The sequence below is a fragment of the Stomoxys calcitrans genome, chromosome 4 (genome assembly GCF_963082655.1).
Source record: "Stomoxys calcitrans chromosome 4, idStoCalc2.1, whole genome shotgun sequence".
Classification (NCBI taxonomy): Eukaryota; Metazoa; Arthropoda; class Insecta; order Diptera; family Muscidae; genus Stomoxys; species Stomoxys calcitrans.
Genome location: NC_081555.1, coordinates 119,266,065 through 119,284,282, shown reverse-complemented (window position 1 = coordinate 119,284,282; position 18,218 = coordinate 119,266,065). Strand labels below are relative to the sequence as shown.

General features: G+C 38.1%; 2 protein-coding genes across 2 annotated transcripts in view; both read left to right on the top strand.

Moving 5' to 3' along the window:
- The first annotated feature begins 9,245 nt into the window (after window positions 1-9,245).
- Window positions 9,246-16,134, top strand: LOC106080880 (glyoxalase domain-containing protein 4). The gene is made up of 4 exons (XM_013242486.2): window positions 9,246-9,610; window positions 9,845-9,894; window positions 9,977-10,083; window positions 15,380-16,134. Exons 1-4 carry the CDS (start codon window positions 9,515-9,517, stop codon window positions 16,006-16,008), a joined length of 882 nt encoding a protein of 293 aa, XP_013097940.2. The 5' UTR covers window positions 9,246-9,514; the 3' UTR covers window positions 16,009-16,134.
- Window positions 16,135-16,167: 33 nt separating this feature from the next.
- The window catches only part of LOC106080879 (uncharacterized), a 470,932-nt gene continuing 468,881 nt past the window's right edge, over window positions 16,168-18,218 (top strand). Inside the window, exons 1-2 of the mRNA XM_059366664.1 lie at window positions 16,168-16,257; window positions 16,359-16,523. The gene's annotated coding sequence lies outside the window, so the exon portion shown is untranslated. The remainder of the gene's footprint in view (window positions 16,258-16,358; window positions 16,524-18,218) is intronic.

The window sequence follows — 18,218 nt, the reverse complement described above, 5'->3', positions numbered from 1 at the left end:
TTTTACGAAAGTTATTGAAAAATGTTTCAATTAAAAAATTGCATATTCAATAAAATTGCATATTCAATAAATTATTAGAATTTTTTAAATTTGGGATTGGTGTTTGGGGGTGGCCACACCTTATTTTTTTCTTGCAACTACGAATGGAAATGGACGCCACCGTAGCGCAGAGGTTAGCATGTCCGCCTATGACGCCGAAAGCCTGAGTTCGAATCCTCAGCGGTGGTTTTCCCCTTCCAATGCTGGCATCATTTGTGAGGTACTATGTCATGTAAAACTTCTCTCCAAAGAGGGCTCTTATCATTGAGCTTAAACTTGAATCGGACTGCACTCATTGATATGTGAGAAGTTTGCCCCTGTTACTTAGTGGAATGTTCACGAGCAAAATTTGCAATTTGCATTTACGAATGGAAATATATGTTTTCCATGCTACATTAAATGAAGTTAATTGCAAGTATAAACGATTGATTACATCACATATGTACCTTATTAGCCAAAAATGGGAAAATAAAAATAAAATAAGGCAAAATTATAAATCGATGTTTGTCGCCATCTTGCATTCTACAATTTTTTTTTTCAGTGGCGACATAAATATCTTGGAAGCTTTAAAACAAAATTTTCCTAAAAGACAAAATTTCCTTAAAAGACATTCCACGCCATTTTCTATAAAGGCCAAATTTTTAGGAAATTGTCTCGAAAGACCAAATTTTGTACGGAAATTTCTCTAAAGGGAAATATGCACCTCTGGCAAAATTTTCGTCACCATAAGAAATGGATTGACATATCCTAAGCCAAATTTTACCGATTCCGTTACCGCGAATTTCGGTTACAGGTACGCAGCTCAAATGAAAATTTGCTTTGCGTTACAGGGTAACATAATTGGCATTGCAGAATTTCTTCTTGCAATTACCTCAAATGAAATTTACGGTTGCAGCCAAGACATTTATGTCTCCACTGGAAAATGGCTGTGTTGGTTACAATATGCCGACAAACATTGATTTATAATTTTGCCCGATTTTTGATAATTTTTGGCAAATAAAGTATATATGTACTGAAAATAACCGTTTTATTTGCAAATAACTTTATTTTATGTTACATGGACCTTACAAATACATTTTAATCCGCAATTGCAATTAAAAATACCGCAGTGCATGTTATGTCACCCTGTTACGCAAAGAGAATCTCGTTCAAGCTTCGTACCTGCAGCGAAATTTTCGGTAAGGGTATCGGTAACGAAAATGTCGCTTAGGGTATGTCAATCCATTTCTTATGGTAACAACAATTTCGCACAAGATGTATACTGCCCTTAAAGACAAAATTTCCATGACCAAATTGCAATGAAATTGTATGCAATAATCAAACTTTGAAAAACCCCACCAAAAACTCTGTTCGAATAAGTAATAAAACCGTTGGATAAGTCAATAACAAATATGATGGAATAGACGAAAATTATGTTGATTTTACACTTAATTACTTATAGTACATTTAAATATATATTAAATACTTACTTCAGCACTCCGCATACAGTACTCCAACCATAGAAATTGTTGAGTTATTTTGCGGCATACTCCTACACTACAAATATTCACTTTTCGGTTGTTGTCAACGATAGATGCACGCACAAACGATATGACAAGAAAGACAATTGCTAGTGGTGAGTTAAGGTTATTAATATCACCCGGTATACTCTGTTGCATATTTTTTGTTGTTCTTGTATTCAATAGCAACAACTTCATATAATTTTTCCACAAGTTCTCCGCTGTTGTTTTATTGGAAACCACGAAAGCACTCACAACTAATAGTTTAACAAATTGGTTCACAACATTTTAAACAATATTTGCACAAATATAACTTAGTTTCATTTCATTGCCTTTTAATACACTACGTTTTAGAGCAGCACCAAATTACACGACCGCCACCGACCAAAGTTTAACACGAACTAACCAAACTTGAACAAACAAATGTCAGGGTTACCTATCACTCATTATTCATTTTATTATTATATTTTGATACGAGTTCAGTAGTGATCGTGAAACAGTTAAGAAAACACCAACGAGAATAAAAGTTAACTTCTAGACTACTAGAATTGCATGCTAAATTGTATGGAGAAAAATGTTTCCACCGATTATATCTATGTATATAATTTTTTAATACCAAACAAAGGGAATCAGGAGTCTGGCGTTAGTGGTTTAAGAAACTGCGGGGTGACTGTTTATTTAGTTTAATGTTAGGACGCCTATTTGATTATAGCCGATTCCAAATGGAGTGCAGCTCGACGACACCTTTTGTTAAGAAGTTTTACATGGCTAAATAATTAAAGGTTGGTCTCATTTCTACAAAAACATAAACATGTGGCAAAAATTAATAGAATTCATCACTCTGGCACAGGATTCACTGAATAAGGTTAAGCCAAGCGATCAGCCGATATACTTTTTTTTTTAATATTTGACAGTACTTGGCATTGAGGATGTCAACTTGTTCTCTTTTTACATTCATTCTTTGTTTACGTTTTCTCCTATATGATGACATTTTCAATCGTCAGATTTGACATCCTTAATGATGTTTAGGCCCCATAAACACTTTATGTTTTTACATGTGACCTAACCTTCTATTAGTGAATCCTGACTCTGGCATAAAGTTGAATTGCAACATAAGGAGTGTTTATTTACCTATTAAACGGATTTTCTCGCTCAGTTTGTATGGAGAAAAATGCAACCCCGATTAGCTGAGCGGCTAATCTTATCACCGTTTATTAAAAGATATGGTGTCATCATTCAATTTGAATGAAAATGGGCCTACTTGAAAGTGTTAAGAACTTTGAAATCGTAGCAGTGCGATTTGAGAAATTTGGGGGAAAACTTTTATCTAAAAATATTCAATTTTGGAACGGCTTTAACATTGGTATTAGTTGATCGGGACGCAGCATTAATCGCATTTAAATTTAGTAAGAAAAGCAAAAAGTTTTAAAGGAAATTATAATGTTACTTTTGCTTGCAAACAAAAATTAATTTTTTTCGAAACTTAAGATTTTGATGCGAATAACTTTTGATAGGAAGGGATAATTTTTTTTTCAATACTCATAGAATTTTGTAACCTTGACAAAAATGTTAAAAAAAACGTTTTAACTCATTAACCGTTAGAGATATACTGGACATTTCCGCATGCTTTTTGTAGGGTTTTACGAGCTCTACCTTAAAATAAAAAGCTTTTATCTATTAAGATAAAAAAAAGTCAAGTCGATCGATCCATAAATGACTATTTGGCAAGCAGAACGAAATTCGAAATACTCGAGGTGACCAAATTTCAAGCTCCATGGCCTCTGGACCCACTAGGGTCCCCAAATTGTGTGCTTATTGGAAAATACCTCAACATTGACGGTGTAAAGTTTCGTGTACAAAAGTTACAGAATTATTTCTAGATTTTTCGATTTGGCAACACCGTGCAACATTTAAGTACAAAACACTTAGTGGGAAGAGTGTTTTATTTCCCCATAAAGCCTAGTACTGATTTCGACTTTTCTCCCGAACAACATATTAAAACGCATTTTAAAAAAATGGTGACGAAGAAAATGCGAACACATTCCGTAAAAGTGGTACTGAGTTCTATAAGAAAAATAGTAGCGATATGATACAAATTTCGCTTCAATTACATTAAATGCCTCCTAAATGGGCACCAATCAACGCTGTTTCAATGATGTTGTCTTTGTTGTGTATTGTTGTTTGACGTTTGTTTGTGTTATGACGAAGGATAGAGTCCATAGGATTTCGCAATAATTTAATTGGCATTTTCCGATCCGCTGGACGGGTAAATAAAACACATCAATAGACGTTGTTGCCAACACACACAACAAAATTTTGTATGTGTGCAGAAAATACAGCGTAGCTTACTCGAAAGCTTACTCGAAATTTTACCACTGGTGTATCTGTCTAATTAGATATTTAAAGTACATGGTATTTGTGTTATTGACAGGTCATAATATGGAGTTCTCGAGTAATAGTGTGATTGCGTTATATTTTGCTGGAAAATCACGGCCGTTTGTTTATATGTGGTGAACGCAAACCCCTCAAAGTGAACAAAATGTTTGTGCAACATACATTGCTATGAGAAGCGTTGCCAAAAGCCATGGTGATAGTTCAAAAAAAAAAACTGCAAAAACACCCAAAGCTTGGTACGCACCTTAAGCGAAATGTTCGGTTCCAACCATGACATAACTACCAGGTAGTATACCGTAAACAGCTGAGTACAATTTTGCACTATCTGTCATCGAGTTTTGGGTGTGTGTGTGTGTATTATAGTTAAGAACTTAACACACTCAAACAACGCAAATTGGGGTGAACTTAACATACACAAAACCAGAGTTGCACTAATCACTGATTTTGATAGTGCACTCAATATTTTGATGTTGGGCAACTGCCACTACCTGTAAATATGCACTATCTGTCAAAATCAGTAATTAGTGCAACTCTGATTTTGTGTACAGGGTGGCTGATGAATATTGCTACAATGATGAATATTGCTACATTTTTTTTTCGGTGTATGGAATACATTTTTCTTTTATTCATGTTAAATTAAATTATTAAATTAATTATTAAATTATTATTAATTAAATTAATTAATTAATTAATTAAATTAATTATTAAATTATTATTATTAAATAGAAAAAAAGTTATTACATTTTTTTTTGGTAGCGGCTTTCATCAGCCACCCTGTATGTTACTAGTTCGCCTCAATTTTCGTTGATTGTAAGTGTCATGGATCTTAACCAAAACTCGTTGACAGATAGTGCATTTCGCGAGCAAAAATTTTATTCAGCTGTTTTCGGTACTCTACCTGGTAATTATGTCATGGATTCAACTATGGCGAAACATTTAAGGGTGGTCTCATTTGTACAATGGCCACAGATCATATGGTGCAACCCGCAAATGTGCCATCAAGCTGATCGACGGTTTGTCTACAAAGAAATTTGTGTGCGTGTTTGCATCCGTGTGAGTACATGAGCATGTGCGAGAAAGAAAATGACAAAAAAGATGGCCACAAAATTCGAATTTTAATTTTGGTCGAACTTTACTGATTTTTGAATAACAAAGTACATACATACAAAATTAATCATTTTTATTTGCAAATAACTTAATTTCATGTTGCTTGCATGGGCCTCCAAAAACACACATTTTGATTCGTAATTGCACCAAAAATTTTCCAATGCCTATTATGTTACCCTGTTATTTCGTTTGAGCTGCGTATCTTCAAGCGAAATTTTCGGTAAAAACAATTTCGCTTAGGATATGTCAGTGCATTTCTTATGGTAACGAAAATTTCGCCAGAGGTGCATAAAGGTCGAACAGAATGAACGCATAAACTGTATGTGCAAAGGCAGAAAACAACTGGCATCTTAATACTGACTGATACCAGCTTTTCGCATCAGACAACCATTAATTACTGAGCCATGGAACTTTCGCATGGCTGAAGGCCACACATATATCGCCAGCAGGATACCCTTATAAGGTGAGGTCATGCGAACAGCTGAGAACAATTTTTTTTTATTTGTTTTGATTTTGTAGTAAATCTAAATATCAAAGGCAACAAAACAATCTAAATATCAAAGGCAACAGACCTCTTATGTCCATTCCATATGTTCATGTGGTTATTGCTGTGTTTTATTTAAGTCTGATCCATTGCAAGTGAGAAGTTCTGGATAAAATATCAGTTCAAAGTTGTACTGGCAAGTTATCGATAATATGAACTGATAATAAGAAACGATTAATCAGGATTGGCACTCTAAAGTACTAAAATAAAACACTTCATATATCTCTTTTTCATTCTCAATGCAAGTAAATAAAGTGTAACATAAAACAATTGAACGAAAAATCCAGAAAAATGCATGGTCCAAACCCGTAACCATATTCGGCACCCATCAAAAGAACGGGTGACACAATTTTTTGATAGTAAAAAAACATTTAGCCTATTTTCAAACCAAATGTGGCGTGCTATGATTTTATAGTTCATACCACCGCAAAAGCAGGACAACAAAATATTCGGCGTGTCTTTGGCAATAAAAAACGGCCAAGTAAACAACATGACAGTCTCAAACAACACGTGAACAAAGAGAAGAAGGATTATCTTTTAATCAAAATGCAAAATCGGACAGACTTAATCCTAATATAGTACAAACAAACATTAATCAACAAAACAAAAAAGGCCGTATTCATAAAACTTAGTGTGTGTTGTGTCATCACTCAGTATGAATGACAAAACTAAAAGGATAAGAACGCAACATATTCATTCAATGGTTAAAAAAATCTCAATGATAATACAATAATAGTAATGGGCATGGTGAAACAATTAAAGATGGTCCCATTAGTACAACAACCACAAACCATATGGTGCAATCCGCCATCTCGTCATCAAGATGTCAATTCAAAATTGCCATTGTTCCCATGGTACAAATGAGAGGTAGAGTCATTAGCACAAAAACAAAAATCTACCCCCAACGAAACTACCTTGATTGGCAAATTCCGTAAATGCAAATGTCTAAAGAATGATACTTTATTCGCTTTTCGCGATATTTTTCGCCGATTAAATTTTTTAGATAATAGATGTAAAAGCAGAAAAACTTGCTGATTTCATTCAGTAACACATGTTAAAAGTTTTATTTTTTAATCATTTTAACACTGTTCTGTTGCTTATGTGTGAAATATCGGATATCAAATAGAACATCCCCTTGAGATTTTAGAAAAAAAATCACAGCTGTGTTACAAAGCCTTTGACATTTAGATTTACTACAAAATCAAAACAAAAAAAAAAACAGCTGTTCACATGACCTTACATTATAAGTACATCCTGGTCGAGGCATAAGGTTTCTATACAAAAGGTTGATACGGCTAAAGTTAATGCCATTTTACATATTCTTAGGATTGGCAAACGCCGTTTCTTGAAGTTTCATTTTCATCACTGGAGCTGATTCTACTATTTTCTTTATAGATTAATAATATTTGGGAAATACTTTAGGACTAAGAAATACATTTTTGCTTATACCGATAGGTAATGCTAATGCCAATTATAGAATTAGAACTCTTTCCTTTCTTGAGTCTTCAAATATATATAATGAAAAAATGACTATTCTCGAAAAAGTATGAAATGTCTCGCGGTGGTACCTTGGTATTTTCGATGTTCAAAAAGTGCCAAAAATCAAAATTATCATTCCTGGGAAGTACTAGGCTATAAGCAAAATAGTTGCGACATGTCGCTGCGCCACTTCATTCAGGCATTTTCGTTGCCAATCAAGGCGGATTTATAAAGGTGGTCTCACACAAAGAGCTGTTAACAGCCGGCCAGGTTTGACGATAGTAAGATGACAGACAGGATTCACTAATAGAAGGTTAGGTCACATGCAAAACACAAAGTGGATAGGCCCCATAAACATCATTAAGGATGTCAAATCTGACGATTGAAAATGTCATCATATAGGAGAAAACCAGGATTCACTGAATAAGGTTAAGCCAAGCGATCAGCCGATATACTTTTTTTTTAATATTTGACAGTACTTGGCATTGAGGATGTCAACTTGTTCTCTTTTTACATTCATTCTTTGTTTACGTTTTCTCCTATATGATGACATTTTCAATCGTCAGATTTGACATCCTTAATGATGTTTATGGGGCCTATCCACTTTATGTTTTTACATGTGACCTAACCTTCTATTAGTGAATCCTGGGAGAAAACGTAAACAAAGAATGAATGTAAAAAGAGAACAAGTTGACATCCTCAATGCCAAGTACTGCCAAATGTTAAAAAAAAAGTATATCGGCTGATCGCTTGGCTTAACCTTATTCAGTGAATCCTGGATGACAGATTTTTGTTTGCATTCTCTTTCTTTGTTTGTTTTCTTCTTTCTCACATATTCTCTGCTCACATATGCACATGCACACAAATTTCTTTTGGTGTGTTGGCAAAACCTCTATCAGCTTGATGGCAAGATGGCTGATTGCACCATATGATTTGTGGTTGTTGTAAAAATGAGACCACCTTTAATTGTTTCGCCATGGTTGCCAATGAAGTCAGTTCTAGGCATGACATGATTACCAAGTAAAAAATATCACCTCCAAAATGTCAGGTAAGTTGAGTAATGGTTGCGCCCTCAAAAGGCTCAGAAAGTCAAATTGGGAAATCTGTTTTTATGCAGCTATATATCAGGTTACGAACCGATTTAGACCATACATGTCACAGTTGTTGGAAATCATACCAAAACGACATATGCAAAATTGAATAAGAATTACGGCATATACGACTCAAGAAGACAAATCAGGAGATCGGTTTTTATGGCAGCTATATCAGGTTATGGACTGATTTAAACCATACTCACCACATTTGTTTGAAGTTATAACGAAACACTTCATGCAAAATTTCAGCCAAAACTGATTGCGTATTCTAGGAGCTTAAGAAGTTACGACCCATATTGGTTCATATGACAGCGGTACCAGGTTATATACAAATGTAAACCTTACTTGGCACAGTTCTTGAAAGGCATTCCAAAACGATATGTGCAAATTTTCAGCCAAATCGAATATGAGCTGCGCACTCCAAAAGCTCAAGAAGTCAAGACCCAAGCAGCTATATCAAAACATTGACCGATTTGGCCCATTCGGTCTACACCAATAAGAAGTATTTGTGCAAGATTTCAAGCGCCTAGCTTTATTTCTTCGTAAGTGCTTTCCACAGACGAACGTACGGATGAATATGGCTAAATCAACTTAAAATGCCATAACGATCAAGAATATATATACTATTAGACCACTATTTCTTGGTGTTATAAACGGAATGACGAAATTTTTATACCCCAATCCTTTGGTGGAGGTTATAATTACTTCATTTCACGTTACTTGGAGCTATAAAACATACATTTTTATTCATAGATGCAAAAAATTAATAAATGCCTATTATGTCGCCCTGTTACGCAAAGAAAATTTCATTTGACTTGCCTAACTGTAAGCGAAATTTTCGATGTTGTAGTAATATAAACCAAAACCCACCCCTTTGAAATAAATAAATAATTTTTATTTGTAAATATACTTAGATTTTGTTGTATTTTAATTGGTATAAGTTAAATTAGCACAACTTTGTACGAAGCGACATTTCAAACTTGAGAAAGCAGCTAACGCATGTAGCTCCATGTAAATCAGTACCAAACTATTTGTTTTTCCTCGATTTCGTTTTCCACCATATTCAATTTCTTACCGCCCTCCTTCATACTGTTCTTCGTAGTTTGTTTGTTTTTTTCATTTGCGGTGAGAAAAACGCAGCAACCGGTTTAAAGAATTTTTGTTAATTGTTCACAAATACACGAACTAATAGTTTTTAAAAAGCATATCACAGCGCAGAGAACCCTTCATTCACTTCAGTGCCGGCAGAGAACAACCAACGAATACAGCGACAGTGACTAATTGTGCAATAATTGAATATTGATTGAATTCTTGGAAAATCCCATTGAGATATATCTGCATATACCACATCTGGAAAGATGTCGCAAATTACAGGACGAGCTCTACATTATGTATTCAAAATTGGCAATCGGGCAAAGAATTCCCATTTCTTTAGGAATATACTTGGCATGAAGGTAAGTTGGAAAAACCACCCACTTTTTCGTATAGTCTAATCTGTAGCAACACAATCTGAGCGACTGATAATTGAAGTCTTGGCCACATCAACAGGTGCCTATGGATGGATGATTGTGTTATAAGATATCTTTTTTAATTTTAGTTTTTTGATCGACAATTTATGCACGTACAGTGCTTTGCCACTTGAACATTGATGAAATGGTAGTCATACTATTTTTATATTTTTTTATCAGGTATTGAGACATGAGGAGTTTAAGGAGGGTTGCGAAGCTCAGTGCAATGGGTGAGTGAGATTTATTGCTACGTCGTATAGTTTGTATGTATGTAAACTTTTGAAATTTAAACAAAATGCCCATGTTTTACAGGCCTTATGATAATCGCTGGAGTAAAACAATGGTTGGCTATGGCCCCGAATCTACACATTTTGTTTTTGAGCTGACCTATAATTATGGTGTTTCCAGTTATGAAATGGGTAAGGTTGGAAGCTGTGAAAGGGAAAACTTAGCGCAATGAAATAAGTAAATGTGCAAGCATCTATTTCGCTTATATAAATTCAGAATATTTTTAGGTTCCTTGATATTGAATGGATAAAAGTTTCGGTTTTAGCCTACTTACATATCGCGCGATATATGAGAATTTTAAAAGATTTAAGTGAAATGTTTCTACTGATTAGCTAAATCAAATTACCCCGGTTTTTATGCGCAGGATTGATCCAAAGATATTTTCGTCGGCCAGAGGCTGCCGCCTCAACGTGTTTTGTTCATTTTTGATATAAGAGTCGGAGAGCCTGTTCCGCATTCTTACCGGTCGTGTAAGGAAAGAAGCAAGCCTTGGAAAGTGCAGTGTATTGCCATTCTGACTTCGTGCTATGCTAGAAAAAATCACCTGCGCAGTCCTCCGACTATGTGACATTTTCGATTTCTCCCATGCGGCAATATGTGACGCAGAGGCTTCTTGTCCCGAATATTGACTTACCCAATCCCATGGCAGCCGGTTGTATGTACCGGATTGACCCGATGAATTCCTTCATCGGCAAGGGCTGCCGCCTCAGTGTACCACACACTGCTACTACAACAACAACAACATTGACTTACAAATGCCAGCAGTGGCAATGTTCTTGCAATTGTTACGTTCTTTCGGGAGAGATTGAGTGTGCCTTTCTTAGAACTGAAGGTTCTATGTAGTTTGCTGCAGCTTGCACAGTTGTCACGGCTAAAATTTACTGCTAAAGAATTGCTGGAGTTGAAGATGGGTGACTAGGTTTCGTGATAGATAGAAGGCTCCATGTTTTGCATGCTTATTGGGGATGCTCCACCAGAATTATGGGTGATTGTGCGGCAATTCGTCGGACGTTCCCATGGCAACTCCTCATTTCATTGATATTAGAACCTTCGACTTCATACATTCTGAACGCCGGATGCGAAAGTCAGGTGGGAGCTGATTGGAATGGCCTTAGAGTGGACACCATTTGCTGCTCCAATATACTTACCACCTTCCTAAGGTGTGAAAGTTGCAAAGCAGAAACTTTGAACAACATTTACGCAGACCCACTTGCTTTATATTAACATGCAAATACAAATTTGCCCAAGAACATTCCATTAAGGAACAGGGGAAAATTCTCACATATCACTGAGTGCTTCAAGTTTAAGCTCAATGAGTTATAGCCGAGTCCAAACGGCGTGCCACAGAGCGACACCTCTTTGGGGAGAAGTTTTACCCTGGCATAGTACCTCTCAAATGTCGCCAGCATTAGGAGGAAATAATCACCGCTGAAAATTTTTTTTTGATGTTCTCACTAGGATTCGCTACGTTGGCCTCCTCTTTATAATAGCCTGCCAAATAGTCTTGGTAAGGCCAATCTTTTGCTGCAGGCTGTGAAACTCGCAGACGAGGGTAATAGGATTCGTCCCTTAACCCTAATGAAGCTAGAAGCAAGGAACTGCATGAAGAAAACATTAGGGTGGACTCTTAAGCACATTAACTTAAGTGGCAACATTGGTAAACTTTGGTCAACTGTGGTCGAACCATGCCAGAAGAGACGATTGAACTTCCGTCACTTTTGGCGACACACCCATGACTGTTCCAATGAAATGGGCTAGGTTCATTAACACTGTCAATTAATTGAGCATACCGAGAGTTAAAGGGGGACATCGTAGAAGGGGTTCACCCTATCAGAAAGTTCGAATTGAGCTTGACAGCGAGCAATTCGTAGCCTGCTTGTCGGCCGTCTACCAGCATATCATGTAGGTCTAGACAACATTCATGCATACACCGTAGAACCGGGTGAATGTGGTCCTTGAAGACGACCGCCTCCCTTTGAACTCTTCCGGTAAACGAGAGTGGTTTTGGCTCATTTACGATACGGCATATGCAACCGCCTCAACTGCTACCAAGCTAGCATTGATGACAACGTGCAGGTTGTATGGTCCAATTGTGACTTGAGACCACAAGACACACGTCGTGTGTTTAATTGACCAGACCCACTCGGCTCAGACCCAAATCCCCCAAATCCCACAAGACACACGTCGTGTGTTTAATTGACCAGACCCACTCGGCTCAGACCCAAATCCCTCTGGACGCACCCTACCTTAGTCGCAGAGTTTCTGGATCTGGTTATTCTACAGAACCAGGCAGACGAAATATAGAACACAAAAAACTTCGACAATAACAGAAAATTAAGAAGGTCTCAAAAAAGGTGGGGTACCCGTTACCCAGTAATCATTTTTCGGGAAAACGACATTCAACACAGATAAGAAAGGACTCCTTTAGTTCCTTACATCTTTAGTCAGTCCTATGGCAGCCGTTTGTACATGCCGGATTGACTCGATGGAGATCTTTATCGGCAAGGGCTGCCGCCTCAGTGTACTACACACTGCTACAACAACTACAGCAACAACGTCTTTAGTCTATAGACGATCTTTGTAATCACAACCCCAACATATAACTGGAAGGGCTTATGATCGAGCATGACAATCCGAGCATCTTTCGTGGCACTTCTGATTGTTTCATAGATCAGCCCCGCCCCGGTACCCGGAGAACACTATTGTCCACAGCCCGCTCCTTAGGAGCCTCCTTTACGCTCCATAATGGAAGATAGGAATCAACCACCTACCATGCTGACGGCTTCGGCTGTCCGGCACGTGATAGCTGTAAGCATCACACAGGGTGGAACATTGAGGTCCGATCTGTGTGGTGTTCATTGCTGCCACGAGAAGCGTAGCTGCGAGCTACCCGGTTGCGGATAGTGGAATGCTCCATACGGAGTAGCTGCAACGGCAGTCGCGGACAATCAGCGGTATCGAATGGAGAGTATTAGTGAGAGGTCGAGCAGCACTGGCTCTTGCACAAATACTGAGTGCCTATGATGCTTGATATGACAAGGCGATGTATTGACGCCTTTAAATAATCAATTTCCTCCCTGTTTCCGCGGCGATCGGTCCTTTGGAGCCGAACGAGCTTGCTCACCTATAGAAGCTTGATAAGGATCGCCACCTCTACATGAAAATGTGGCTACAACAACAACAAATACCAAGCTAGGATTGATGCCAACTTGCAGGATGTGTGACTTGAGACCACATGCCTCCTGTTTAACTCACCTGCCCCACTCGGCTCAGACCCAAATCCCTCTGGAAGCACCCCACCTTAATCGCAGAGTTTCTGGATCTGGTTATTAAACCGAACCAAGCAGAAGAAATATAGAACACAACAAACTGCTACAAAAAATCCTTATGCAATTAAGAAGGTCCCAAAAAAGGTGGGGTGCCCGTTACAAAGTGATCACTTTTCGGGAAAACGACATCCAACACAGCGATAAGAAAGAACACATCTGGTTCCTTACGCCTTTAGTCTAAAGGCCAACATATAAGTGGACAGGCTTATGATTGAGCATGCCAATCATAGAACCTTTCGAGGCACTTTTGATTGCTTCAGAGATCAGCACCGCCTCGGTACCCTGCATCATTCGATCATTATTTGGAGAAAACACCACAGCCCGATGCCAGACAGCCTCCTTTACGCTCCATAATGGATGATAGGAATCAGCCGTCCACGTTTACGTTTCCCATCGATGGGTTTATAACCTTGTCCCCTAAAGGAGGCTTGCCAAGGACCGCTACCCTCACATGCAAGTTTGTGGCTGCAAGATCAACAACAACAACAACTACCCCCAGAAAACTGAATCGCTTTTGTTATTGCCAAGATAATAAACAACCAGCACAGTTTACCGTGAACGAAGTTACAAACGTCATCAGCAACTCCAAGTCGTCGAACACGCTGGCTCCCGATCGAATCTCTACACTGATGCTAAAGAACATGAATGCCCAATGCTATTGATGGGATTTTCTCACCAGTAGCTTAGATGTTTGCCGCACTACTCTTCTTGAGCCTTTGGTCGAGGTCAAAACTAGGTCAAACCGTGTATACGCTATATTCCACAGACTCCAGGAGGCATGGAAATTGTACGATCCGATGCCATGGTTCCCACGTTGCTGGCGTTTATGAAAGTTTTAACGGCTACCTAGTCAATCTTGCCCTACAGGGGTATCGATATTGTATGATTTAGGGACGATTGAACTACCACGTTGCTGCTGGACTCTCCAGTTTAGAAATAGGTAGTTGAATACGATCCAGATCTGCTTTCGAATTGCGACGAGCTGTCTCCTATGTTCTCATACGTACCAGGTGCATTAGACACGGTATCTTTCGGGGCAAAGATAGAGTTTACGTTGACTAAGCTGCAAAGGCTGGCTGTTTTCGCAATAGCCATTCAAATCACCTTGCTGTGGATAGGCCGCCACTTCTCAGGAACGTCAGCTTGGACACTTGTTATCTAGAGCGAAAGGTTCAGATACACTACTTGGTTCCATACCAAGTAGTGTATCTGGTGGTTCTAAATAGCGTTTACTGGGGACGCTGGGGGAAACAGTAAACGTATATCAAGCAATTGCCGTTATAGAGAACCCCCACTGGCCACAGTACCTATTGAAGCTAATCTCCTTCAGCAAACCACATTGGTTCTAGTTTGGAAAAATAGCTGCCTTAGTTCTTATGTTAGCCAAATTGATGCCAACGGGATAGATGTTAGTCTCTTTTTAACAGGAACCAAAAGATACACCTCACCTGATTGATCTGCCCAACTAATCCCTTCGAACCCACAACTGGAAATCTTGAACAAATTATTTGGGATATGTGTCTAAAATCTTCAAAAAACCTAAAACCTTAGGGAATTGTGTCTAATGACTTAATACATTCACCCCCCCATTTCCCCATTCACTTGAATGGGGGTAAATCGCGGCACGAAATAGCTGTGAGCACCACGTAGGCTGGAACATTTAGCTCCGATTTGTGTGGTGTTCATTGCTGTCATTGCTTAGCTGTGAGCTAAGCTTCGCGTCCACAAGTTGCGGATAGTGGAATGCTCTATACGGAGTAGCTACGACGGCAGTCGTGGAAAATTAGCGGTATCGAGCGGAGAGTCTCATTGAAAAGCCGGGTGGCACCGGCTCCTGCACAAATACTGAGTGCCTATGGTGTTCGGTATGACAAGGCAAGTTATTATCGCATTTAAATAACCAATGGCCAACCTGTTCCCTCGGCGATCTTGCTCACCTACAGGAGCTTGGTGAGGATCGCCACCTCCAAATGAAATTGAGGCTACAACAACAACCCCCACTTGACATTTCCCACCCCTCAATTCAAAATCACCAAATTCTCTTAATGTGTAACTTCTTTCATTTTAACACATTCTAAACTTTTTGTTTCAATTTTAGGTAATGACTTCGCTGGCGTTGTATTAAAATCCCAAGAGTCCATTGAACGTGCCTTGGCCAACAATTACCCAATGAGCGATGTTGATGGCAAAAAGCTGCTCATCTCTCCAGATGGCTATAAATTCTACATTATACCAGAACCACAACCAGAATGTCGCGATCCTGTGGTCAATGTAGGCCTTCATGTTACCAATTTGGCAGAATCTAAAAAATATTGGCATAATATTTTACTTATGAAGATAGTATCGGAGGACGATACTTCTTTACTACTGAACTATAGTGATATGCAAGCGGCATTGAATCTTAAACAAATCTCCGAACCTCTGGATAGAGCCAAGGCATATGGCCGCATTGCCTTTTCGGTGCCAAAAGACCAACAACCCTATATAAATGAGGTTATCCAAGAGAATAATGGTAAAATATTAACACCTCTCATTGAATTGGATACACCCGGCAAGGAAACTGTGCGTGTTATCATTTTGGCTGATCCAGATGGTCATGAAATTTGTTTTGTCGATGATGAGGGTTTCACCAAATTGTCGGCCATGGAAAATAATGCTGACCAGAATTTGGACAAATACATTGGAAAAGATCCCTTCCAAAAGGAAATGGATGCCCAGGAGCAATAAACCAAGGATATTTTTAATTTACTTTTGCCTTAGATGAATTTGTAACATTGTAGCATACCTACAGAGACACCAATAAAATTGGTGTCATCTATTGTCTAATAAACACAGTAATACATCACCCACAAATTATAACAACGCAAGAAATAAAGAATGGATATAAGCAAGCTATAGAACATCTTAGAACGTTTAGGAGAACCACTCTGATGTTTGCAATATTTTGGTATACTCAAGACATATCTTTGATGAAAGGTAATAATTTTGAATAGCTCAAGCATGAAGACATTATTTGTAAGCTATGTTTTAGTGCAGTTGTAGTTTTTTCAAAAATAACATTTAACTCATATTTTCAGTGGCAAACATTTTATCTCAAAATTCAAGAATCCAACTTAGAAGTCTATCAAAAATGAAAGCTCAGAAAAAGCAAGATAATCAAATGAATACCAATATCGAACAAACATTTTTAACTAAAGATGTGCTCATTTAGTTGACATTTTAACAATCAAATACTAATCGAGGTAATTGGACATTCTAATATTTTATAAAAGAAATTTTATTTGTATTGACTAGTTTTGAAAAAAGTTTTATCTTTTTTTTTGTTTCCGTAAAATTTTAATTTTATTTTTCGAAATTGTTTTACTTTTGTTGCTATCAAATATTTTGTCCACCTTTTTTTTTAAAAAATTTTCAAAAAAATTTCCACAAATCTTCATTTCATTAAAAAATCTTGTCAAAATTTCATTTCTTTAGGAAATTTTGTCAAAATTTCATTTTTATAGGAAACTAGCCGAATCGGGCGCGCTCCGCTGCGTCTACTTTAACTCCCCAATATCTTTTTAGGGTTGGGACACTTCGCCCTGAATGTGTATATCGAATTCGTGGCACTGTAGCCTATGTCCGCCTATAACGTTGAACGCCTGCGTTCAAATCGGACAAATTTAAAGCGGTGGTGATACCCTCCTAATGCTGGAGGCATTTGCCATGCATGGTCATGTAAAAATTTTCCCCAAAGAGATGTCGCACTGCGGCACGCCATTCGGACTCGGCTATAACAAAAAATACCTCATCATTGAGTTTTAATTTGAATCGCAAAGCTTTCATTGATGTGTAAGAAGTGTGCCCCTTCCCGGTTCCTGGTTAAATTTTTTACTCCACTCCCAAATAACTTTCTTTTGAGTCCTATATTATCGTATTGGTAAATAAGTCCCGTTTAGAAAGGCACTGGGTCCTTAATGTAAATATACGCACACGTTCCCAACAATAGAAACCATGTTTTGATTTGACTGCGAGAGCGAAAACGAAATTTCGAACGAATCGCATTACCAATCTGCGAGATCTAGTGGTTTTGAAAATTAAGGTAATGAGAAGTTCTTTTTAGGGGAGGGATGGCACTCAGATATTTCGACTCAAATACGGATATCAAATTCGTGCTGCACTCCCAAATCCATTTAATGTGAGCCCCATATTGCCATGGTCAGTAAATATGGAATATTTGGAGGGTGTTGTGGGGCTGGGGCTGGAGCGGCCACAGACACTTTGCCCTGGGAATAGATAACAAATACGTTTGTTACTACCAAATGCCGTTGATTTGAGCTCCATGTTGCCATAATCGAAAATGAAGTTCAGTTTAGGGGGCGCTTTAGGGCGTACCCCAAACACTTGGCTCCAAAATTGGATATCAAATTCGTTTTCTACTCTCAAATGCCTTCCATTTGAGTCCTATATTGTCATAATGGGTCAATCAACCTATTTGACTTATTTTTGGAAAGAAAAGCCCCACCTAGACTTGAACACAAATTTTAATGTCATATTGGTAATATACACCCAAATACCTTTCATTTGAGTCCCATATAGACTTGGTCGACTAATATGCCCATTTGGGGATACTTGGGGGTGGGGCGACCTCCCATTACTTGGACCTAATTTTTTATGCCATATTTGTAATATACTGTCGAATACTTTTCATTTGAGGCCCATATTGACATGAACGTCGAATATATCTGTTTAGAGAAGTTTTTGGGCTGGGGAGGCCCGCTGGGTACTTGGACCCAAATTTTAATACGATATTCGTTTTCCAGTCTCCTATGCCTTTCATTTGATACCCATATTGTGCCTATCGGTCCACTTTTGGTTTTGGATGGCGTTGTTGGGGTAAGAAGGAGGGACTGCCCCCATCCGATATTTAAAAATTATATAGACTATATTTCCTGCCA

What these genes read in the sequence shown, in the direction of transcription:
- LOC106080880 (XM_013242486.2), top strand. Translation starts at nt 9,515, where the DNA reads ATGTCGCAAATTACAGGACGAGCTCTACATTATGTATTCAAAATTGGC. An exon ending in GGAATATACTTGGCATGAAG is followed by an intron (nt 9,611 to 9,844) that starts GTAAGTTGGAAA and finishes TTTTTTTATCAG; the next exon opens with GTATTGAGACATGAGGAGTT. An exon ending in TGCGAAGCTCAGTGCAATGG is followed by an intron (nt 9,895 to 9,976) that starts GTGAGTGAGATT and finishes CATGTTTTACAG; the next exon opens with GCCTTATGATAATCGCTGGA.